At 50.1% G+C, this 24,995-nt stretch overlaps 1 protein-coding gene across 3 annotated transcripts in view; it reads left to right on the plus strand.

The window, feature by feature from the left end:
• The first annotated feature begins 3,027 nt into the window (after window positions 1-3,027).
• LAMA5 (laminin subunit alpha 5) overlaps window positions 3,028-24,995 on the plus strand; it is a 79,051-nt gene continuing 57,083 nt past the window's right edge. For all 3 annotated transcript variants that reach the window (XM_052683538.1, XM_052683539.1, XM_052683540.1), the window contains exons 1-2: window positions 3,028-3,380; window positions 8,589-8,741. In XM_052683538.1, coding sequence (XP_052539498.1) covers window positions 3,093-3,380; window positions 8,589-8,741 — 441 coding nt within the window. In that variant the 5' untranslated portion in view covers window positions 3,028-3,092. The remainder of the gene's footprint in view (window positions 3,381-8,588; window positions 8,742-24,995) is intronic.

Raw genomic sequence — 24,995 nt, forward strand, 5'->3', positions numbered from 1 at the left:
TTGCATTTTGCCTGATGTAGTTTAGTTCTGAGAAGACCCTTTCCTGGAGCTGCTCCGTGCTGCTGCACCCCATCACTCTGCTTTGGTCTGAACCACTTTTATCTTTATGTCTTTTAAAACACTGCAAAAACTGAAAGCAGAGCTGTGCTTGAAGCTGGCAGCTGAGCACTGAAGGTGACGGCTGTAGTGGTGTGACCAACCCTCCCCTCTGTGCACTCCAAGGAACAAAGCTGAGCAAGCAAAGCAGACCCTGGGTAAACCCCGTGCTTTCCAGAGAACTCTTCAGTCGTTTCTCACTGCAGATGCAAACAGAGCCCTGTCCCCATATACAGGAGAGTTCACTGCTCTGATTGAGCCGTCAGTGTGAAGCACAAACAGGCAGATGCACTCTGAGTCTCGGTGCTGTTTGCAGAGCTGACTGTGTGTGGATGGGATGTGCAAGCACACACACTCCTGTCTAGGAGACGGGAGACCTAAAACCTGCTTGTGGTTTTGTTTTGCTTTGTATTATTTTGCAGTTCTCAGGTACAGCCTGCAAAGTGTGTACAATTATAAAGCTGGAGATGAAGGCTGCTGCTTGTTCCTGCAGCTTGTGTTGGTTCCATTCCAGCTCAGGTGGGATCAATTCTGAGCACCCAGTAGCTGCTCTCGTGTCCTGCCCTGTGTCAGGAAGTGTACATGGAAATGGTGATCTCCGGGCAGTGCTCTTAGGTCAGCACAGAGGAAACACATTCCTTCACACTGCTTGCAGCAGAGCAGCAGAAAAGTAATTAAATCTTCCTTAAGATAACGAGTCCCTGACCCCACATAATGCGTGGTACAGAAACCATATGCTCTGCTGTTTCTCTAGTCTCAGACACTGACAGCTCTGAATGCAGAGGTACCTTGCTGGGAAACACCACAAGTAAGGCACAGCTCCTCTTCCATTGGACATGCATTGTTTTTCCCAGAGCGAAGAGCATCTGATTTCATTTCTCTATGTAATAAGCAATATAAAGCCGGGTAATTCCTTGGTATTACTGCTGAATTACTCAGCAGGCTTCCACTTTGTGGCACAGGTTAAGAGGGGATGTGGGTATGGGAAATGTTTTGCTTGTAATTTGCTGAATCTTTGCTCAGGTTTAAATGTTGGGTTCCCTAATTGAGGTAAGATTTAGGAGAAAGAGCCTGCTGTGTTTCCAATGGGGGCTTCTGGCAAGCTCCTTGTGGCCCTGCAACCTGTATGGAGGCAAAAATAACGACTTCAGTAAAGCTTGGATGCTGCAGCGGCTGCAACAGCATGCTCAGTATCTGAGCAGCATCACCAGAAGCTGAACTGTTCCTGTTCTGCCTACATTTGATGGTAGTGGGCCGGATTGGAATGGAAAAGTCTTTTCTGCTTCAGCACCTCCAGTGTGAGTGTGGGACTGTGGGCAGCAGCTCTGTGGAGCCCAGTGCAGGAGCGCTGACGCCACCCCTGCAGCCCCAATGTGCTCTCAGCCCTCTGCTCCCAGCGGCTGCGCGGTGCCCAGGGCTGTGGGGCGGCCTTTGATTCTGCTCCTGTGGCTGAATCCGTGCCACAAAGCCCACGTGCTCGCAGTGATCTCACTCTGGTTCACTTTCCTTAATTGCATTTTGGAAGGGTGATTAATTATGTGCCACAGCGTTACCACTAGAGGGATTACGGATATTAGAGCGGCCCCGGTGTTTTGCTTTGAAACTCTCTCGTGGGGGTGGGAGAAAATGATTTCCCTAATCTGTGCCCTGCTTTCCTGGTTAACTCTTCTGGTGTTTTCACAGATGCCACGGGGGATAAGCAGCTAATTAATATGGTGTTTGATAAAGTTGAAGGAAGTTTAACCCCAGCTCACTGAAGTGCTGGTTTCCTGTTCATAACCATGTTGGTTAACGATTACTGCACTCAGAGGCGGCTGTTCCACTCTCCCCAGAGCAAGCTGTCCATTGCAACATGCACTTTAAAGGGCAGAGACCGCCCATACTTTCTAAAAGAATTTATTTTCAAGGGTTCTGTTTAGCCTTTTAATTGTGTACTCATCTGCTGCATATTAAGACCTAGCAGGAAGGGGGTAAATGGGAAAAATCTCCCAAGAGACAGACAGCAGGAAGGGGTTAAAAGAGCCTGGATGCCGGTGGGGAGCCTTCCTGCCCCAATGGCTTTGGCAGCTGTGCTCAGTGCCTCACACCATGCTGTGTGCACTGGTATGACACCAGGGCCACCACGTGCCATGGCAGCACAGCTGGCACAGCTGGATGCGAGCTGCAGCCCTGCACCTCCCGCACTGCTGCTGGCATTTGGGTTCCTGCAATCTGACATTATATCACTGAGTCTTCATCCATGAGCTGCCTTCCCCCAGCAGTACAGGAGCACAGTGCTGACGGTGCTCCTTATGAGCCTTGGGGACACGAGGGATATTGGAAGCAGAGCGATGGGAAGGGTGGGTCAGTAGTGCTCCTTTCCTCTTAGCTAAGGAGGCAGAGCCAGTCCCCAAGGGGCCGGCCTGCCTCCCTGCCTGCCTCCCTGCCTGCCTTTGGGGTAAAGAAGGGCGATTTTTCACTGTCCACATTAAACAAACAGCAAACCTTGAGGAGAGTGAATGGGACTTGGGGGCCTTTTAACGTTCTGTTAATTAGTAATAGAGCTTTTCCCGGAGATAAACCAATCCATTGGTTAATGGAGTTTATTAATGCACTACAACACCGGCGAGCAGGAGGAGGGCAGCGCAGCCCCGCGGCTACAATAGACACATTGTTTCCGTGAAGATCCCGTCCCTTTCATATTTTTTTTTTCTTTCTTTCTTTTCTTAGGGAAAAAAAAAAAAAAAGGGAAAAAAAAATCCCTTCACCCCATTTAGCCTCTCCTCCCCACATCTCGGGGCGGTTCGCAGGGCGAGGCCGGTTTCGGGTTTGGGGAGGGGGGGGATGGACGGGACCGGGGCCCCCGGAGGCGGTGCGGGGCGGGCGGCTCCTCCCCGCCGCTGGGGCTGAAGTAGCGCGGGCGCGACGACGCGGAGCGCAGTGCGGGACGGGAGCGGGGAGAGACGCCGCTGCCTTCCCCCCCCCCAACCCCCCGCTACGAGGGCGGCTCGGGGAAGATGGCGAGGGCTGCGGAGCGGGGGCTGCGGCTCCTGGTGCTGCTGCTGGGACTCGGAGCGGGGCTGCCCACCGCCGCTCGCCCGCCCGCCTCCTTCCCCGGCGACGTGAACGGGCACAGCCTCCACCCGCCCTACTTCAACCTGGCCGAAGGCACCCGCATCTCCGCCTCCGCCACCTGCGGCGAGGAAGCGGCGGGGGCTGCCGGCAGCCGCCGTGCCGTGGAGGATCTGTACTGCAAGCTGGTGGGGGGGCCGCTGGCGGGGGGGGACCCCAACCAGACCATCCAGGTAGGGGGCCGAGGCCGGGGATGGTGGCGGGGGCTGAGGGCCGGGTCCCTTAGGTATCCTGTCCGGGTCGGTTTTGTGCTCCGTGCCCTCCGAGCCGTTCACGTGCTCCCCGCTGCCGGGCTGTGCACGTGAACGGGGCTCGCCGAGTTCCCATGGCGTGATTTATAAAGGACTCGGAGCTTCGCGTCGGTGCGATGCCGGGCGAGGCTCCCCGGCCCTCTGCCTGCACGAGGATCGCTGGGGCGCGCGTGGGGGACGGGTGGCCTCGTGGGTCCGAGTTCTGTTCCTTGGGGTCGGTGTGGGATTGCGATGAGCAGAAGGTGAAGAAGGCGCGTTTATCAGGTGACTGATCTCAGGGATCCCATTTTAAGCAGAGCAGAGGGGGCTCGCAGCCAGGAAAGGGGAGGGCAAAAGGTGCTGTACAGCTCTGGTCCTCTTCTAAGGAAAGTAGAACTGTAAACCAGTTGTAGACCACGAGCAGGGACTCCAGACCTGCTGCTGCCTCTTCCCTTGGAAAAGCTGCTGAGTTCCCACGTGCAGCCTGCAGCCTGACCACCAGCCCTGCCGTGTTGCTGTGAGACTCCGGGTGCCTGGCACCTGTTGCAGTGCAGCAGCGCAGTGTGATGGTGATGAAAAGCAAAGGAGATCTGCCGGCTTCTTAAGCAGAGCCTCTCCTGGTCCTTTTGTTAGGGCTGCCTTTGTTGTGGGATGAGCTCTTGAAGCATTTTTGTCATTCTGACTGCATTCTCCTGAGTCAGTGCTCTGCTAGGAATTTTCCTGCTGTTGTGTTTACGCCGTGGGATTTTGTCCTTTTTGTCATAGAAATTGTTGAAGTTGTTACTGGAAGGCAAACGCTGGCATAGTCTCCTCTGAGCCTTGCTGCTTTTTAAACTGATCTGTTTCATTCTGCTGTACTGTAAATTAGTGCAGCTTGAGCTCTGTTGGGAGACAGTAGGGACCTGAAATAATCCCCAGGAAAGTGAAATAGTTGTGCATATACATCATGCACGTGAGTTTTCATACTGGAAGGCAGTAAGGAAAAGTAAAGGATAACTGCTTCTATGTGCAGTTGAAAGAAAAAAAAAGTGAATAATGTGCCAATCAAAACTAGGAGGGTAAGATAAAGCTGGTAGATGTGAGCCTGCATTTATTGCTGTGCTGCAGCAACTTTAGCTGTCCAGCATGGCACTGGGGATGGATGCTGATGCTGGGATGCAGCACATGGGTTGCTCCACCCAGGAGCTGCAGCTCCTCCTGAGCACAGCCCATCCCTTGGTACCGTGGAGGTCACGTCCTCCTGCCTTCTGCCACCCAATGGGGCTCCTTGGCCACAGATCTGTTCCAGCCGCCTCTTCTGTCCCTGATGCAGCTCTGCACAAGTCCCTTTGATCCAGTGCTGCTTCTCAGGCTGTGGCTCTGGTTGGGCTGAGGGCTTTAGAAATATCCCTTTGTGGCAGCTTTCCGTGAGCACAGACAGACCTAGCTGGGAGGAGAGGAAGCAGGTGGCTGAAGCAGAGGTCAGAGCTCCTCATTCAACAACCTTAGGGAGCTCAGCACTCCTTGGTGACCAAAGCAACGGGGGTGTGGGAGGGAAGTGTTCTATTCAGGCAGGCTGAGGTGACAGTAAAGAGCTCTGTGTGTATGTCCTTGGTGCTTGCTTGTCCCACCGATCCCTTCCCTTACCCACCTGCCTGCTCTGCTGTCTGGGCATGGTGTGATTGTGATAAAAATGGACTCTCCATCAAGAAGAATGCCTCGTGGGACACCCCAGGGTCTGCCTGTTACTGTGGAGAAGGGGCATTTGCTTGAGTGAGGACCCAGTGTAGCATTATTGCAACCATCGGTTCAGTCCATCCTGTGTTCTGCTTGTTGTCACTTGACACTGCAGTAGACTTCCAGGAAAGAGTTTTCATTGACTTGAAAGCCTAATATTCTAAAAATGTCGATAATCAAACTTTCTAAAGTAATACTGCCCTAAAGGCACTTGCAGTGTTTTTGGCACAGCTTGTGGGAAGGCTCTGAACCTTTTCAGGGAGTTTCCTTTGCTTTATTCAGGGCTTTCTGGCAGAAGACAGCAGCTCTAGCTGCAGGAGGCTTTTCAGGCTGTGAGGGTGTGATGAAGAACGCTGCTGAGGTGTGCTGAGAGGAACTGCGTGGAGCTTTGCTGCCCTCATCCCAGTCACTGATCAGCATGGGCAATCCCACCTTAATGCAGAGTGAAGATGAGACAAAGAGGAGATATTATAGGCTCGTTATCCCCAGGGAGCTTCGCTGAGGGTGCCTGTAAGCTGTCTGTTCCAGGGTAGAGACAGTTCTGCTGCTTCCAGCAAATCAGGCTTATGGATGGTGGCTTGGTTTCAGCTTAATACAACAATAAGGCAGTTATTAACATTAATTGAGGCAATTACATACCTTAAAACTTAAAAACCTTGCTCATTTAAATCAATACTTCTGCCTTCCTTTGCAACTCATCTTCCCTCAAGCCCTGCTGCTGCAAAGGACTCCTTTGCTTCTTAAGTCATACAACAGAGCTGCACCTGCCTGAGCAACACATTGCTTACAGGAGGTCCTATCCAGGTGTTACAGCAGTTGAGATCTGGATCTCCTCAGTACCAACCTGCTCAGTACTCGGGTGGCTTCTGGTGGCAGCGCTCCTGGCCATGCTGTGCTCATCCACAGGCAGTGTCTGTCTAGCCCCATCTTTCTGCATCCCATGCACAGCAGAGGGAGATGGCTCAGCCCGGGGGTCTCTGCAGGTTGGAGGGCTGGCTGCTGTGGAGCCTCTGAGAGTCTCTTCTGTGCTTGTGTTTGAAAGGACTGGAGCTTTTTGGTCTAACTGCAGCTGGGTAATTGCCCGTGAAAGAGACAGCAGATGAGACAGCACCTGCTTGGCTGTGTGAGCTGTGTTGCTTGTCAGTAAAGATAGCCCTGGGAGCAGCTTGTGAACATACACTTTTATCTGGAATAGCACCTTCTGCTTCCCATTTCCTGCCCCATGTCTTTGCCCCAGCAGCCCTGTGATCACATCCCCGTGGTTTGGGGATGAGGCTGGGGCAGGGCTGTACCCCAGCACAAAGCTCTCCTGGGGGCAAGCATGCCTGCAGAGCACCAGGCAGCCTTTGTGTGTAAGGGAAATAGCTCCTATTGATGTGAGTGGAATGGGATCAGGCTTTGCAGGGCCCTGGAAGCTGCCCTTTATTCAGATGTTCCTCCTTATCTCCCTCCAGTTACAGTTTGCTTTGATAGTGGAGTGTTTGTGCCCTCTGAGCTGCCTTGCAGCCTCCTGGCATTGCTGGAGCTCTTCCCTCACGTACCTTGGTGATGTCTATGTCCCTGCTGCTCCATGAGCCTGCTGTCCCCCCTGAGCCTGCAGCTCACAATTTCTTTTTAATTAAAATCCTCTGCTGATGTCAGACACTCTCATCTCCCCGTAGAGACCTGGCATGCTGTGCAGGAGCGTGAGCTGCTTAAAAGTACAAATAGCTAGGAATGATTCACATGAGGATTAGGTCTGGGTCTAACAAAATAGCTAATGAGCAAGTGGTGCAGCAGAGGGGCCAGTGATGCTTTTATCAGCAAACCTGGCTCAGCTGCTGACACGTTACCCATGGGCAGCTAACCCTGCAGGCTGCCCAGCATGGGGAGGGATAACATCAGCATTACAAATGCATAACAGCTGATCCTAATTTTTAGTCCCCTCTTTGCTAAACTCGAGTTGGCTGTCACCTGTCCATGTGAACTTTGTGTTCAAAATGGCTTTCACATCTGTGGCAAGAATTTAAAGTATGAAAACACTTTATTTTTTGTTATTTATCCTCATTTTGTAACCTTGCCTTGCTTCTCCCCCCACCTTACTGTGCAGTAGAAATTTCCACACAACCTGTTGCACCGGTTCCCCTTGAAGGTTTGTGCTTCACAGTGGGTCAGTTTTATCTGGTCTGCATTCCCTCCTCCTTCCCTGCGTCCTGCAGCAGAGCTCCCCTCTGTACATCATGGCCACCCGGTGCTTCCATCTGCCCCATTCTTTGCCCTGGCACTTCTCCATTGGCTATTTTCATGTTTCCAGAAGAATTAATTAAAAGGCATGTTTATTTGACACAATTTGCATTGCATAATTGCCCGCAAATAGCATGGCTGTGGGGAAGAATGTGGGGAATTCTCCGTTTCTTGTGCAGTGCAATTCCTGCAGAGGTTGGGGCAGCTGGAGGATCACAGCCCCATGGCTCTGCCTTGGCAGGGGGCAGGCAGGAAGGAGCCTAACTGCCTTGAGAACTTGTACTGGATGTAACATTAAAGCAGGCAGCAGCTGGGAGAGGCAGCTTGCATGCCTGGGAATAGCTGCACCTTTTAAAGGAAGACTGCCTGGAACAGTTCCCTTCCGGGCTGTCTGTGGCAGCAATTCAAGCAACAGAAGTGATGCTCCATGAACCAAGTAACTCCCTGATGTACAGGGCTTCTTGCAGGGTTCCTTAAGAGTGAGTCAGATTCAGCTGCCTGTTCAAGGGGAAAGAAAGACTTGCCCTGAGCAGCTCAGGGCTTTATTTGATGCAGCTCAGCAGGGGCTGCTCAGGTTGTGGAGCTGTTTTCTCTGGCAGTGTGTCCAGGGGGCTGACAGCCACCACGCTGCCAAAGCAAGACAAGAGGGTCTGTGAGTGCAATGGCAGTCAGGTCCCTGGCTGGGTGACAGCATGGGCTGTCCCTTCCTGGCCTTGCATTGTGGCATCACCAGCATGAGGGTCTTGGCTGCAGCACTATTAAGCTTGAAAGTGGAGCTGAAAGACTATACTTGTGAAATGAATAGGTTGACAAGCAGCAGATTGCAGGGAGCTGGGCAGAAGAACTGGCAGCCTGGGTTCATAGTGACTGAATGGTGTGGGTTGGGATCTCTGGGTATTGCCAAGGCTGTGAGTGGCAGTTCAGCAGAGCAGCCCCTGTGTCACTGGAGCTCAGAATGGCAATGCACAGTGCTTATGTGAAATACAGAAAGGGTGCTTATTAGGGCAGTCAGAACTGTACACTGAGTTATTGTGGGTTTTCAGAGCTTTCTTACGTTCATTTTTCAGTCCCTGCTCTAAATTGGTGCATACCAAAAGTTTATATATTGATTCATACTGTATTCTGAACTGTTCTGGTACCTGCCTGCTTTGTGCCATGCTTTCCTGGCCACGGTTAAATGTTTGTTGTTTTATTTTTTGTGCTTTCCCTCAGGGCCAGTACTGTGACATTTGCTCCTCAGCAAACAGCAACAAGGCACATCCCATAACCAACGCCATCGATGGGACGGAGCGCTGGTGGCAGAGTCCCCCACTCTCCCGTGGGCTGGAGTTCAACCAGGTCAACGTCACTCTGGACCTTGGACAGGTAACCCAAGTCCTTCTCAGTCATGTTGTAGGTTGTGCTTTGCTGGCAAGGACCTGTCCTCCGTTCTTCTCAGGTTCATCAGCGGATGGGTGGAAGCTGGAAGGGTGAGATGTAACCTTATCTAATCCAGGGCAGGAGGCTTTGTTAAAACTGTGAAGTTATTTGAAAACATTAAGTCCAGGCTGAAAATCTTTCCCTAAAAGACAAAGAATGGCAGTGGATGCTTGGTCTCTAATTCTGGCAAGTCAGAGGGAATTAACATTGTAATGGCGATGGCTGCCAGCCCACAGCCCTCCTTTGCTGCTTCCATTCAGTCACAGAAGCATTCCTCTGGAAATGGGTTATTCTCTCAGACCTTCCTTGGCTTAGGAAAGATGTCAGCATCTGATGCTGCAGGAACTGGAGGGGTGACAGACTGGGGGCGCAAAGGTCTGAGGGATGAGGGCTGCTTGCTGCTATGTGGCATTACTACAGAGGGGGTGTTCTGTTCCCCAAGCATCTCTGAGGGGGCTGTCCTGTTTGAAGGGCAGTTTGGAGGGAGACAGCAGTAGGGAAGAGGGGAGGAATGGGCTGTGTCATATGCAGACCTGTGCTTTGAATAACAACCTTGTTTCAAATCACAAATCACCCTACAGTCAGGAGTTGAACTCAATGATCCTTATGTGTCCTTTCCAACTTGGGACATTCTGTATTAAATGGACCTAACAGTTGTGCTGCTTGGGATGGTTCATCTCTGGGGTGGGTAATGTGGCTGCTGTGATTGCTCAGGGGCTGAGTGCCCCTTAGTATAGGAACTTGCACTGATTGTGGTAATTTCAAGTCTTGTCAGGCACTGAAGCTTTGCACTGACTTTGCAGACAGCTTTTGACCACTTGAATGGAGTGAAAGCTCGTTTGTCATCATTCTCTGTCAGAGGTCTGACTCCAGCTCTGCAGCTGTCTGGAGCTGAGCTATACATGGCACCACCAAATGTCCTCTGGTGCCTGGGGCACTGTGTGTCACACAAGAGCTGGGTGGGCACAGCTTTCCCAGGCAGCACACAGCATGCCAATCCTCTTAGCCAATGTAGTATCTTGGCAGCATCTCAGGTGGCTTCCAGCAGGCAGGGAGTGCTGAGGGTGTGCTTGCAGTCTCTGCACGCTGTACCCTGGGATGGAGTTGCATGATTACTCCTATGAGGATGGTAGCACAGCTTGCATCTGGTGGGGAGTTCCTCTGGGGCTACAGCTCACTCAGTGACACTTCTGCCATTGCAAAATGAGCACTTGTTGCAGCAGGAGTATGAACCTAAAGGATCTGTGTTCAGTGGCTTTCTCTTAATGTATGCCCATGTTGCACATAATTGCTGTAATAGCCTGTTTGTACTCCTAGGGAGAATCAGTTCTTTGCTTTTCCCTCCTTTGTTTTGGTGGGACAGGCAACAGAAATGAAATGCTAGTAAATCACTAATTTCCTCTTCTTGAAGTTGAGACTGATGAAAAGAGAGCAAAAGAGGAATTCTTGGGACCAGCAAGGTCTGCAGGGCGAGAGCTGGAGCAGACTGCCTGGCAGCCAGGTTAGCAAATTCCTCAGATACCTGTGAAACAGTGCAGGTAACACCCTCACAGGCACGTCTGAATGCAGGCTTTTTTTTTTTTTTTTTTTTGGCTGGCAAACAAGTCCTCCCCTTGCTCCATATAACCCTCTGGGGAGCTCTTGCACCAATTAAGATTTAATTTAAGGAACTGATGGCTATGGAAACTTTTTTGTCCCTCTGGGGAATTGCTAGTGCCCAGAGTGCACACAGCATAGAGCTTCAATGGAGCATGGTGGGAGATGATGGTGTCAGCCCCCTCCCTTCCCTGTGTCCCTGCTCTTTGTCCCTCCTGTGCCATAAGTGCTTAATTACCGGTTGGAATCGAGTTTCTGCAGTGTTTGGCAAGGCTGTGGCAAGTAGGAGAGGGGCTGTTAATTAAGCAGCCTGTTGGGCTCTGCTTTTGCTGGCTGGGAACTTGTTCTCCTCACGGGGATGTTAAAATCAGATCAGAGCTCCTGCTACAACAAGGGGAGGTTGTGCCTGGTTATCTGTTGAGGGGCTGGGGTCTGATTTGCTTCTGCTGGTGCTGTTCTGGGGAGGGGTGATTTATCCTTGTAGGGTGAAAAACTGAAAGAGAAGTCAGTGATGGTTCCTACGTCAGGCCTGACTGGGAATCAGAAATAACACAGACTGCTCCAAGGAGCAAAGTGAAATGGGTTTTAGGAGCTACTGGGGGTAGAAGCTTGAATAGGGAATACTTGTTTTATTTTCCTGCTTTTAATCATGAGCTCATGCTTTGCTCTTTAATATGGTTAGGATGAATGGTCGGGTGACTGCATGGGTTTGTACGCAGCCAAATTCAGCACTGCAGCACCATGGTGGAGCACGGTTCTGGTTTCACGGGCTGGAACAATTGGAGGATGCCATGCTCAGGGAGAACACCATTGTACATTGTGGTACTGCTGTGCTCACAGAGGGACAAGAGACGGTGACTCACGGTCACTGTGGAGATGGTCCCCTGTGATCCTGCAGTGGGTGGAGGGGAGGAAAGGGTGTGATGGAAACTTATTATTTTTTTCTTCCCCCCAAGTAGGTCGCTTGAGTCAGAGCTGACAGAAATCAGGAGGCTCGCAGAGCCATGAATGGCTGGCGTCCTGCCAGGGCTGACATCTTCCTTGCGTGAAGGTGAACCCAGGCCAGCCCTTCCCTGAGATGTTTATGGATAGCCGGTGCTTTATGGTAAACTCCGGGGAGAGGAATGCTTGCGGTCGTGCAAGAGCAGGAGCTTCGTGCCAGTGCTTGCTGGAGGTTAATTACTGCTGTGAGACGGTGATGGGATTGCATCCCCCACCCCCAGAGCCTGGTGACACTGGGGAACAGCAGAGCCTCCGACTGAAGCTTTGCAGGGAGTTTTGATTTACACGCCTCAAGCTATTTAACGCTTGTTGTAGTCAGGAATGAGATTTATGTCTGAAAGCCTCGATGTCAGGGGTAAGCTTCTGGCAGGGCCCTGCTCCCCGGCAAGGAGCATCTGAAATGAAGGAAGGAAATGGCCCGGTGTCTCATTAATGAATATTAAGTTCTGGACTGGGTGAAAATGTCAATTGGCCTAATGCTGGAGGAACACTGCTGAATGAGAGCACAGCACCTGGCGTGTCACAGCGCTATAAAATCTTCTCTTTAGTTTCTGTCTTCATGTGGCTGTTCCATTCAGATGAAAATAAAGCAGGGCTACTCCAGGCTGCCTCTGGGATGGCAGCTGGAGGAAAGGGCTGAGCTGCCCTACCTGTCCCCAGTGAAAGCCTTCAGCACAGAGATGAATCTGTTTATTACTTGGCTTAGTTAATTCGGAACTTCTTGATGAATAAACGTGTTAAATCTCAGGAGAGAGCTTGTGGTTATTATAGCATGGAGCATTCCCTAGGTCTGGGGTGGGATGGGATGATGGCCATCAGAGAAGGTATTTCAGCTTAAAAACCTCTCTGTTCTCTCACTTTCTTCCATTTGCACCCTTATTTCAGTTGCTGTGAGATTTCTTATTGCAGCTGGGTGATATCACTAATGCCTGCTGCCCTCCATGGTATCCTGTTCTTTCTTGCTAGAAGCAGAGGGAAACTTAAAATGAATCTCTCCCTTTCCTTCCCCTTAGTGGGGATGTCTTCTGCATTCCTGTTGTCAGCACACACCTCCAGCAAATGCACAACTTCCTCTTGTCCCAGGACCATGCACTGCTGTATCTGCCTGGCATGTATTTCTCAAAAAGTGTTGCAAAAATGGATTGAGGATTTTTGTATGTAGTTCTCACTTAATTGTCATTGAATATTTTTTTTAACTGTAAGGACTCCTAGTTCATCATTGTGTTGGGGCACTGCTGTGGGAAAGGGGTAGGAGGGCTTAGCAGCATTTATGGTGGGGTTTTGCACCTTAAGTAAGGGGCTGGGGCGTAAAATCTCAAACAAAGGCCTTTTTTTTCTCCAAACAGTTCTTTGTGTCTTGGAGCAAAAGCAGTATTAAAAATAAAGCATGTTAAGCAGGCTGAGCAGAAATCCTTCTTGCTTTCAACAGCTGAAGCAACAGCCTCTTCTCCTGTGTGGAGTCCTCTGCAGTTGCCTGATCTCCAAAAGGAGACTGAAATCTCTATTCTCTTAGCAGCTTCTAAACTGCAGCTCCCCACCTGGAAGAGCTTGTGGCTCCCTTAGGAGCCTGCTGAGCACTGCTGTTCCCACATGTGCCCCGCTTGATGCTCGTGTTAGTGCTGCTTCCCTGGGGAAAGCTGGGAAGGTGTGAGTGTGAGAGCAGCCCTGGGGCTGGCGCTGAGCCCGCCTGCCTTGTTCTTCTCCCACTGTATTTCCTCCTTTATTGTTTTAAATACTTGCTTGTGAAGGCTGTTTTTCCAAAGTTCCAGTTCCCCTGACCCAGACCCAGCAGCTTCCCCCCCTCATCCCCCCCCCCCCCCCCGAGTGAGGGAGATTTTTGCCTTTTCTCAGCCCTTCCTGTGCTTGCTGCCAGCTCCCACAGGATTCCTGGCTCCAGTGGCTGTGCGAGAGCCACTCAGGTGAGCAGGGAGTGCCTGGCTGTTAGCCAAGCAGGGTGCTCTGCTCCAGCAGCAAGAGCAAACCCATCCTCGTCCCATTCATCACCCTTGCCAAGTCAGATGCCAAGTTCCCATTTCCAGGATCCAGAGCAGCCAAGACTGAGATCAGGTTTTTGTTTTTTTTTTTTTTTTCCTTTTCTTCTTTGTTACTGCTGTTGCTGTAGGGGAACAGATGTGCAGAATATCACTTTGAGGTAAATCATGGGTGGTATGAGTTAAAATTCTGTGTTATGCTTATTTCAGTTGTGAAGCAGTACTGCTTAAAATCACTTCTCCACATCTGAGTAATTGGTATTTCATTTGGACTATTTCACTTCCCCAAAAACTGCTGTGCCTGGCACATCTGCCATGCTGCTGGCACTGAGAATAGGGCAGCTGGTGGGGCAGGAGGCTCCTGAGCACATCACTCAGCGTTGTGGCACCTTTTGTGCTCTACAAGGAGGCTATTTCTGCCTGTCCTTTTTACATCTTGCACAAACGACCCTTGTACTTCTACTGCTTAATCTTCCCAAGGCTCTGCCCAGACCTGAACCAGCTATGGGAAACTCACGTGTTAAAATCCAGCCTCAGCCTACCCCTCCTACCCCCCCCACAGCTCCAGGTAGCAACTGATGAGAAGATAATTACTGTTTCTAAAGAAAAGAAACTCGTGCAATTCTTCCAGTGTAATTTCTTCCTAGGTATTGTTGCTTATTTTTAATTTCTTTGTGATGAGAAGCAAGGTGGCTCGTGCTCCCCTCCTGGCTGGGCTGCCTGTTCCTGCCCCGCTCCCTGGGATTCCTCAAAGATTAGGAGAAAGCCTCCAGGCGAGCTGGGGAGAGGTCAGGCAAGCTGTGAGCTGGCATATGGGAGGCTTTGCTTTGTAATGAATAGCTGGAAGGCAAGCCTTGTAATTTCTTGCTGTTCTCCTGGAAAGTGCCTGCTTGGCTGGCCTGGTAAACAAGCGTGTGCCTTGGGTCGGATGTGAGTGTGCTCTGAGGTTGGCTTTGCCCTGTTTGTGATTGCACCTGGCAAGTTAAAACCAACCAGAGCCATCTAGGTCAGCCTCTGATTACTGGAGAGCTGTGTTTTTCTGCTTCAGACAGAGCTGATTTGTAAAGGTCAGGGTACACTGTGGAAGCAGAGTTTCACCGCTTTGACACGGAGTGCAATGATGTCCAAGCACTTGGCTTTGTGTTTTCTGTAATTTTGCTTGTCCTATCTCCAAAAACAGGAATTATCTCTGCCACTCTGTGTGCAGCCTGTTGCCAACCTGGAGGCTGCAAAGCTCCAGACTGATGGGTACAAAGCTATTTGCCGAACACCCTCTTGGGTCTGTGCTGTGGCTGAGGCCTATGGATGCAGCCCAGACGTGTGCTGGGAAATGCACTCACCCTGTGGCATCACACACTTGATACCACTTGATCCAGACCACAATGAGAAGTCTCTCAAGTGAGCAGTTGCTGCTTCCTAGGAAAGCTTTCTGGGAGCTGTTTCTGCCCTCCGTAGCTCCATCATAGTCTTGATCTCTCTCAGACCCCACTGGCTAGTGTGGAAGCTGCTAAGTATGCATCTGCCCAGCCAACTCCTGCTCTTCCAAAGCTGTTTTGTTTACCTTGCCCCACACCTCTCTTTCCATGCTCCATCATGCCTGGCTCAGCCCTGCTTTCATCTCTGCCTCATCCTTTTATTACAGTCATAAACATGGGCCCCCAGGCTATGCCCAGCCTTGATCCTTCGTTTCCTGTTTTCTGGATTCAGTACTCCTCAAATTCCAGATCTCCCTTCCCCTGCGTGGTGCCAAGCAGTGCAATAAATAGTGCATTGTTGATGGGTGACAAAAGAGAGACCAGCAGGAAGGCACCAGGTGAGAGGCAGTGCCTGGCTGATGGGGCAGGAGAGTCTTTCTGAAGGCTTCTGAGCGGGCTGAGGACAAGCAGTAGCTAACTGGGGAGTTGTGGTCTAATCACAGAGAGCTGGTAATTGAGTAGGTGCTTCTGAGGAATGCTGAGGGGATGGATAGAGAGAAGAGGTAGGAAGAGGGATGTGTGATATGGGGAGATCTAGAGAGGAGGACAGGACCTGGCACATGGGTGACTGCACAAGGCAAGGGCAGTTTGGTGGCTTGAAGCTCCCTTGGATGAGATCACCAGAGACTTAACAAAGCCAGCAGGAATTACTTTGTTTTGAGCTCCATAGAAGGGGTTGCCAAGTGTGACTATAAAAAGGCTTTTGTTACTATGAGGTCTCTGGTAATGGAAGGTGGGTCTGCGTGATGCCAGCTTCTGTTGTGCAGCACAGGAAGCTAGGAAGCTTCCTCTGAGAGCTCTGGTCTTGCTTCACCAAGCCTGAAAGACAGCCATCCATGGATAGGGAAAGCAGTGAGGGGCTGTCAGTGTCATTTAGGGATTCTGCATCCCCTTCTCTTCTCTGTCCTCTTCGAGACCTCAGAGATGTGAGGATAGTAATTTGATTGTCCTGTCCTTCCATCCATTGACTAGCAGAGTGAAAGAGATGTTTGGCTTGGGGTGAACATTGGTTGTGGGAAAGGTGAGTGGCTCGTGGATGTGGCAGGAAGCATCGTGCCTCTTGTTCCAGCTGTGTCTACCTCAAGAAACTGCAGCTGTGCCAGCTGGGTTAAGTTAGCCAAGCTCTGGTTGCAGAGATGCATTTGTCTGCGTTGAGTGGTGTGCAGTTGGAATAGTTTGTCAAAACAAGGTGCCTTTATCCTGGAAGAGTTGCATACATTGATGGCTTTTACATTGTGCCTGTGTATGCTGAGAACAGTATTTCTGACGGAGCAGGTTTACTGGCAGAGCTTTTATGTAAGAACTGAGCTCTACTTGGTGTCCTCTGCATGAGGATAAATTTTGTATCTTCTGCTTGGCATGCTGACTCTTTTTAGCAATTGTTTGCCTGACTCATGCAGTGACAAGCAAACAGCCAAACCCTGGGAGCTGCCACATTTTTCACACATGTTTTTAGCTGCTTTCTCTCTCGTTTCTTTCTTTTCCTGCTTGGATAAAGAGCGCTGCTGAGCTCTCACACACGCAAATGCTCAGCTGAGCTCTATTTATGGGTTCCTATGAGTTTTCATCATTGTGGATTGAAGCGTGTCCTGTGACCAAAAAACTGTTAGCATGATGCTGCAGGCATCTCTTGGATCCAGTTAAATGCATATGATGCCAAGCCCTGATAGGAAGGAAAAAGAGTGGCTTTCCGGTATTTGCACACAGTTGTATGTCTGTGTTTATGGTTTGCAACTGCAAACAAATCTGTACCGCTGTCTTCATTGTGGCTTTGCTGTTGTTGTCCTGCCTGTTTGCTAAAGCTGCTGCTTAATCCTTTTTCAGCCTGTTGCAAAGTCTGCATCCACCCAGATACAGAGTGGGCATGAAGATTGTGGCTGAACTCCAGGACAGGGTTTTTTTTTGTTCTTTATTTAACAGTAATTGCTTTCTGCCTTGACATTAGCTTACTTCAACTTTCAGTAAATGATGCTGCAAATACAAGGAGGTTCTTGGGGCATGTGTGAGCACAAAGCCCACATTCTGATGAGCTTCGTATGTCCAAACAGCAGCAAGAACCGCTGTGCAAACGCTGTAGCTGCAGATCTCTGCTGGTGTTAGTGGCATTGGGAATGTTAATCCTGCTGTGGCCCTGGTATGTGCTGCTATTGGGTCAGCTAACCTGGCTCTGAATGGCAGTATCATGGTGAGGAAACTTGCTGACAAATGCTAACATAGTGCATGGCTCTAATGCAGATTTTTAAAAGAATAAACTTGCTTGCACGTGTCAGGTTTGACGTTGTTGAAATCTGCTAACAATTGAAGCTTTAAACACAGTGTTGCTGGGGCTTGCAGGAACCGTGCAGAGGAATTACAAAAAATACAGCCACTGATACTGCTGAAATGTCTGGAAGCTTGATTTAGTCTAGGCTTGGTGCACAGAGCTCATCCGTGGTGCAAGGAGTCAGTTTCTCTGAGACTTTATTAGCAAATCCCCATGGTCCAACCTGGGAGCCAGAGCTCTGGGGTGTAATCCCTGCCAGGATTCCTATTCTGGAGGGAGGATGAAAAAACTGCTGAGGCAATGTGATCTGTGATGGCAAGGCTGTGTGCTCGGAGGGACCCTGTGGAGCCAGGTTTTCTACCTTTGCAGGACCTAGAGATGCTGTGCCGGTGGCACTGAAAAGGACCTTCCGAAGTCACCGCCTGGCCCTGAAAATGGGCAGAAAGGAAATTGCTTTTGTGTCCTCACAGGGTTGGGATCATAAAGAGGCAGAAGTCAAATGTCAGAGCTGGAGCATCCGTATTCTCCTCCAAATCCAGCAGAGGAAAGATTTAGGTATATCGCTCTTAGCTGCCAGCAAGTTGGAACTCTTCTGAAGTTTGTGTGAGCCTTCAGCATTTGGCTATTTAAAACAGAATCCTTTCAGTGTCTTTGGTGGCATGCTGAGACCTCTCACTTGGTGCCAATTTTTAGCTTATCCATCATTTTCCCTTTCCTTCCCCTCCTTACCCTTCCCAAGTGCTCAGGTTTGTGACAGGATATCCACTTCATTCAAGAGAGTGGGGGAAATATTTGCTTGTAGTGTGGCCAGTTGCCAAGGCTGCTTTGTTCTCCCAGTTGCTGAAAGGACAGCCCAAGGAAACGTGCAGAGCTGGAGCTGGCATGCGACTTGGAGTGGATTTCCTGCAGCTCTGGAAGCATAAAGTGTGACACTGGAATTTTTCTTTTTTTTTTTTTTTTTTTTTGATCCCATAAATGCGAGGAAAGAGAAGGCTTGGGTGGGCTGCAGACAGGCTGGGTCTGAAATCCTCTTTGATGTGAAATTGCTGTGTCATAACTACACAAGTTGTGCCTTGCCAAGGTTAAATCAGGCTTTTTTTTTTCTTATTTATTGCTGAGCTTGTGGCAGACCAGTTTTCAGCTGTGTGGGTAGGAAAATGGTTACTCCTGAACCACTTGCCACACTACAGCTGGGTGGCATCCAAGCCCTGCTGTGAGTACAGAAAGCCTCTTTTGTAACAAATTCAAACCTGCAGTGGTGATGCCAAGAAAAGCAGTAAACTGCAGGGGCTGAGTTGTGGCTCCTTGGTGTGGTCCAAGTGCTAATGTCCATGGCTCTGAGTGCGCAGCAGTGGGCTGCACAGGGAGGATGAGAGCTCTCACATAGTGAAACAGGTGCCTGGCTATTGGGGCAGGCTAGAATCATGAGCAGATCCCAGAGACAAGTATTCTTTTGTCTGGCTTCTCCATTTTGGTTGTGCTCATGAGAACGATGACACTGTCTTGAGCAATGAATCTGAACTGCTGTTACTTACTGTAACTTAAACAGCATGTAGAAGATACAGTCAGGAACACGTTTGCTCTGGATGCTGGGAATGTCCTCTTGAAAATGTGCTGTGCTTTGGTAAGTGTTAATAGAGGGTTTTTTTCCACCCTTCCCCCTTCCAGGTTTCTGAAGGCCAAAGTCTTGAAACAACTTAGAAAGGCTGCTAAAGCTGTGCTGATAAGATAGGCAGCAAATGTGCTGGAGAGCCTAACGCAGGGACTGAAACATTTAAACTGTTTGCTTTTCCCTTAACAGTGTGAAAAATGAGTATGTCTCATTGAGAAACCTGGGGAATTGTGTACTTGGGGTAAGGGCTGCACCAAAGTGTTGTCCCTGCTTTATGTTGTCACTGGGACTGGCAGCTGGTGTGCTTGGTTTGGGTATACTGGGTAGGAGGCTGGAGCTGGTTTGGGCTCCGTGACCCAGTTATGATGGGCCCATTTACAGCAGTCTCTGTCCAGCCCTTTGAAGCATGGCACAGGCAGGGCTGCTTGGACATCACAAGCATCTGCACAGCACCTCTCTATGGAATGTGCTGGCTGGATGTGTGCCATTAGTCTGGGGTGCCATGAGAATAGCAATGCCATTGCTTAAAGGTTTGTTTTTAACCTGCCAGATGAAGGATTAGTTGTGTGATGTTCCCACCCTGGATACGTGCTGCTCACGTGCCCATGCGCAGCCTACATTTGCTGGTGGTCGTTCTTTCAGCACTTTGTGCTTACACACCCAGGCCTTTTATCTCTGCTAAATCATAGCTTTCTTAAGCCCTTGTGGTTTCTCTAGCACTCCCTTATCTCTGTTCCTTTCCAGGGCTGGGCAGTGGGAGCAGGGAAGCAGGAGGGGCTGAGCAAGCTGTAAATGTGTTTGCACTGCAGTGATGCTACATGACTTACCAAGAAAGGCAAGGCTGAGTGTGGTAGAGCACCCATAGGGTTTGTGGGTTTTTCTGGCCTGCTGGGCAGCTGAAGTTCTGCAAGGCAATTCTTGGTTTTAGGATTTGAGGAAGTAGGGTTTGAGCAGGTCCCTGCAGCAGAAGGCTGATGTGAGTTGAGCTGAAAATTGGCTTGAAGGCTGCTGTCAAGTGACTGTATGGCTTTATTCCTGCTACCATGTCCTTCTGGCCAATCATCAGAATAAGGATGCTGTGAAGTTTGGGAACGGCACTTTGGTATTCACAGGCAGACTGGGACCTGGTAAGCATCTGCACTTGTGGTCTTTTGATGGGATGGAGCTCTGCTGGCCATTCAGTTGGCGACTCCAAGCCCTGTCTGTAAGGTGGGTGCACCTGCTCTCATGAAGTCATGGTTTCTGATTAGAAGTGTTGTGGTTGTTGCTTTTGTTTTCTTTCCCTTTCCTACTGTAGGCATTCAGCAGAAGCTTTGCAGTGTGTGGTTACCTGGCAGCCCCTTGCTCTGGATCTCTGTGCCTATGGGTGTGCATATGGTGTTGCCCTGCGGTGGTTGAACCTGCAGAGGTGGGAAAAACAAAGGATTTTACTGCTGCTCCTTGCAAGGCTATATTTCTTGACTGCTGGAGTGAGGGAGCACAGAGGCTGAGCTTTGTTTCCTAAGAGGGCATATTTGCTGTAGAGAAACATCACCATCCACAGTGACAGGCAGCAGCTCCACAGCTCGCTACACCTTTGCCTTATTTTACATCCAGAATGGAAGGTTTGGGGCATGGTGCATCTTTGCACACTGTTGTACCCTGTGCAACAACCTGTGGTTGTGTTTGGATGCAATATGACTCCTGCTGTGATGCAGGCAGCAGCGTGGATGTGGATGTCCTTTGAATAACACGCAGATAGTTGTCTAGCAGTGTTGGTTTTGCTCAGTTTATAAGGCATCTGACCTTTCTTTTGCTGAGCCTTTCAACAAGCCAATTTACAGCCTTGGAAGAGACCACCCAGTGTCTGCTTTCATGGGCAGCCGAGGGGGAAGGGAGCGAGCTCTTCAAAGAGCAGAGGAGGTGAAATCTGTACCATGGCCCGTATATTGATTTCATGAACTGTCAGGCTTGGAGTCAGATGCCAGCCTGCTTTGCTCTGATCTTAGCAGAATGTCACCCCATCCCTCAGCAGCAGAGGCTCGCAGCGATCGCATTTCCATGGGCAGATCTGATTTCTAGAGGCTGCCAGGCAGTGCTCCCTGGGAGCAGTGCTGGGAGCAATGCAGGGACTGCACCTGGCAGCCACACCATTGGGTACCACTGCCCACTGCGTGGCTTTGGAGATGGGTGCCAAACAGCACAGATAGCTTGTAGCTACCCTGCTTGCATGGATGGTTTGCCTCCCTCCTTTGAAGATGATGACTCCTTGAAAGCAGATCAGGACTCGTGTCTGGGATAAGTTGAAAGATGTTGTTTACAAGTGTTTATCCTGGAAAATATTTATAAATCTCCCCCTGGGAGCAGAACTTTGCAGCGCAGCCCCTTGGCCTGTCAATACAGCTATGTAATGCCTGTGAGCCAAACCCTCTTGGGGCAGCGTGCATCCTGCTGCGTGCTGCCACTCGTCCCCATAGCCACTTATTGTCCCCACAGTGCTTATATTGCTGTTACATGCAGTGAATGCTAAATTATATTCCCAGCTTTTAGGAGATCTGCAATCATTCAGCGGAGAATGGAAGTTAAATGGCTGCTGTCTGCAGCTGCTGTAGAAATGTTTTGGGATATTCACACCAGGTCATTAAAAGCTTCTTGTTAATCTCATAGAAGCATGACATGTTACAACAGTGCTACTGCTGCTTCCAAAATAACAGCCTGGCTCCTTTGCTCCAGCTGTGTGGCTCAGAGGAGTGGTGTGGATGCGGTTGCTTTCTGTAGCAGTGCTGTGTATTCCCATCCCCACCTGCATCTGGGTGCTGCCCATTCCCATCCCGACAGCAGGTCTGGGGCAGGGAGGCTATGTGTCTGGCTATTGGAGGCACGCTGATTGTGTATCCTGCGTTTATGCTGGACCCACAAGTGCTGCTTGAATTGCCATTTTTCTTGTGTTGAGAGTATGGTAAATCTCCTCCCCAGTGATGCTATTCTCCAGGCAGAGAGTGGGGTTAGAGGCTTGGGTTTCTGTTCTGGCGGGACAGATCTCCTTCCACTTACAACACCACCAGGAAGGAAGAAATGTGAGATTGCTGCTGGGATGCTGCCTGTGATACCAGCTTTGGGGTTTATTTTACCTACATCCTAACGTCTGCATCTCACGTCAGCAGTGAAACCTGGTGTGGCTCAGCGTTCCCATCCCATGTGGCTCGGCGTCCCTGGGGCTGGGACAGGACGTGGGCACATTCACAGCATAGCTGCCCTGGGGTCAGGTTGCTGAAAGGGAGAGGGGAACAGGTGCACTGCTGGGCACATGGCTGGCATGGCACAGTGAATAGGAACTGCCAGGATCTGAATCTGGGTCATAGGCAGGTCCCCAAGCACACCGCTGCTCTGAGTGTTGGGGCTGGGGGAGGTTGGGCTGTGCCTCTTCCTCTGGTGCTGGGTACTGCCTGAGCAGAAGCTCTAACAAGAGTGATGTTCCTTCTAGTTGGCCTCTTTCTATGCTGATACATTTCTGAGCAGGATAGCTGGAGATGCATTGAAAGCATCAGCTAAGCAAAGCTGTTGCATTTGTACTGGACTTGTCAGCAGCTGGAGGTGCTGTCTGCAGTGAAAGGACCTGCAGGGCAGCCCTGGGGTGGGGTGGAGGAAAGCAAAGCTCTGCATGGAGCAAGGTGAAGTGTCTGCAGGTGGCTGAGCTGCAGGAGCGGAGTGACTGCACGCGTCCACAGCGTGCTTCATCTTAATGCATTGTTTATTTGATGTCCTGTTTGTTCTGGCACAGCCTGGTTGCCTGCTGAGATTGATAACTGAATGCTGGAAAACAGCATGAGTGAATTCTGCTTCCAAAAAAAAAAAAAAACCCTTCTATTTGCTTTTCTCCTAGTGGCTGGTAAGTTGCAGGCAGTGATGCAGTAAGGGAAGGGAGGCTTTTCACCCATCCCCAAGGCAGGGGAGATGGCACAGTTCATTTTGGAAGCACCTTTGGGGTCTTGGGTAGATAGGAGGCCTGAACAAAGGCTTTAAACTCGAGTTTCCTCACAGCTGCAGGAGATGGGGAGTTACAGGATGTGGCACAGGGGAAGGCTTTGCCCTGACTGTGCCCTCCCTCTTTCCTTTAGAGCTGGGCCCTCAGAGAAGTGCCTGGGGGCTGCTGAAAGCACAGCATAGGGCTGTGCTGGGGACAGTCAGCAGCCTGGCCCAGAGGGACTGCTGCAATCCCACCACATAGCGAGCCACCGATTTCCTGTTATTAGTTAAAATAACACAGCACATATTTAAAGAAAAACAACCCCGCGTTAGTCCTCCCTCTGAAAGAATTCGAACCTGTCATGAAATTTAGAAGAGGAACATTTTCCCAGGCAGCCCGGCAGAAGCAGAACAGTTCTGCCCTGGTCAGCTGCTCGCGCTTCTGGGAAAAGCAGGCATTGCATCTGGGAGCAGAGCTGCTCTGGGAGCACAAGGAGCAGGACCTGCTGCAGCCTCCGGGCAGAGCTGCCTCCAGCAGAGCCCCGTTTGGGCGGCCTGGCAGCAGCTTCAATGCGTTGTGGTTTGGAAATGATCAGCTCCAGGCCTTGGGGTGCGCTTAAGGAGTAAAGAGCAATAGGGGGACAACGTGTTTGGGATTTGGTTGAGATGTTTGGGCAGCTGGTGAGATATGGGGTAGGAATTAGAGTTCTCTGATACTTTAGTGGCTGACAGAAATAGTGCTGAAAATGTCTGCCTGGGGGAGTTGCTGGATTTCATTGAATGCAAGCAGCCTCTTTTCGCCCTACTGGAGCTGAGCTGCTGGGGGCAGACCGAAAACACGCAGTTGGTATCATGCTGATGATGCCATCTTATCAGCTCCTGCCTCTGAATTGTGCCCGAGTTTAATTGACACTTTCCCTGGGTCAATCTGTGAGTGTTTCTCTTCCCCAGCAAACAAGTTTTCCAGATGCTTACTTTAAAGGGAAAAAAAAAAAAAAAGGGATTTTCTTTGGCTACCTCTCCAGCTTCCAGCTGTTAAGTACTGGAAATGTGTTCCTCGTTATGTCCAAGAGAGAAATGCTTTTTTCTTCCGATTGGGGTGGCAGTAAATAATTCAAAACATAATGTGCTGCAGACAAGTGAGTTAGCAGCGTTTGTTTTCCGCTCAGCAGCGGGTTGGGAGCAGACACAGAGCAACAAACGGGGCTGGGAGTCGCTGAGCTCTTGTCGCAGTGCATCAGCTGTCCTTGGGCTGCACGCTGCCTGTGTTTGGCTATAGGTTTGATAACCAAGTGTCTGGTTCTTTGCATTAATAAAAAAATAAATACCCAAGGCAGAACTAATAGGCAATAGGATTTCCTTTTCCTTAACCTGAGCACTGCTGCTTTTGGGACATGCCTCTCGTTGCTGCCTGCATGGCACATCCAGCCCATGGCACTGCTCTCCTTGTCTGACCCTGCAGTGAGCTCCATGCAGCGCGGCTATTTTGGATGAGGAGGAGGAGGGGTAAATTCCAGCTTTGTTGGACTATTGCCTCCTCTGCCAGCTTTGGCTTTGCTCATAGTGTGGACGCTCCAGCCTGTGTGCTTCCAGTGGTGTTGGCCAGGCCAGTGCAGCCAGAGCACCCCCACTAATAGGAGGTCCCATGATGTCATACAAGTTTTTCTCCTAATCATAGGTAGTTGAGTCCCCAGAGTTCAGTGCATTGTTTCCCTCTATGGTCAAGGTGCCAGGGGTTGTGACAGCAGTGTCTGAGAGCACCAGATGCAGAAAAGTCATCAGTGCTTAAGTTGGCTCAGCTGAAAGTGATGTTGTAATTGGGATGTGAATGAGCCCTCAGAGCAGAACAGGGGAACACCAATGTGTTGCTTTGGATGATACTTCGACATAAGAGGAAAAAATACTGACGTTTTGATCCGAGCTAACTGAAATTCAAGGGAATGTGAGTCAGAATAAGTCCCAACTGGGAGATGAGGTCACTGAAACAGAAGGGCAGAGCTGGAAAATGCCACTGGAATATTTTTCAGTCAGGAAAGGATGAAATAACCCAATAGGGTGGGAAGGTGGCCCCTGAGCTGGGGTCTCTCCCAGCTCTCTTTTAAGACATCTCTGTTCTTGTCTCCCATTTTTCCTTAGCATAGCCCAAAGCTAATGGCTGTGAGAGGACTTCCCAGATGTCCAGGATCTTCATTCCCAATATGGGAAATACTTTAAAATATCTATTTTGTCCACAAGGACTGTAGCATATGTTTCCCTTTTAAATAATACTTAGTAAGAATATTTTTAAAAGCTGAGGTAGCAATAAAAGCAGGAGGG

Source organism: Tympanuchus pallidicinctus, unplaced genomic scaffold (genome assembly GCF_026119805.1).
Source record: "Tympanuchus pallidicinctus isolate F22 unplaced genomic scaffold, pur_lepc_1.0 scaffold20, whole genome shotgun sequence".
Taxonomy (NCBI): Eukaryota; Metazoa; Chordata; class Aves; order Galliformes; family Phasianidae; genus Tympanuchus; species Tympanuchus pallidicinctus.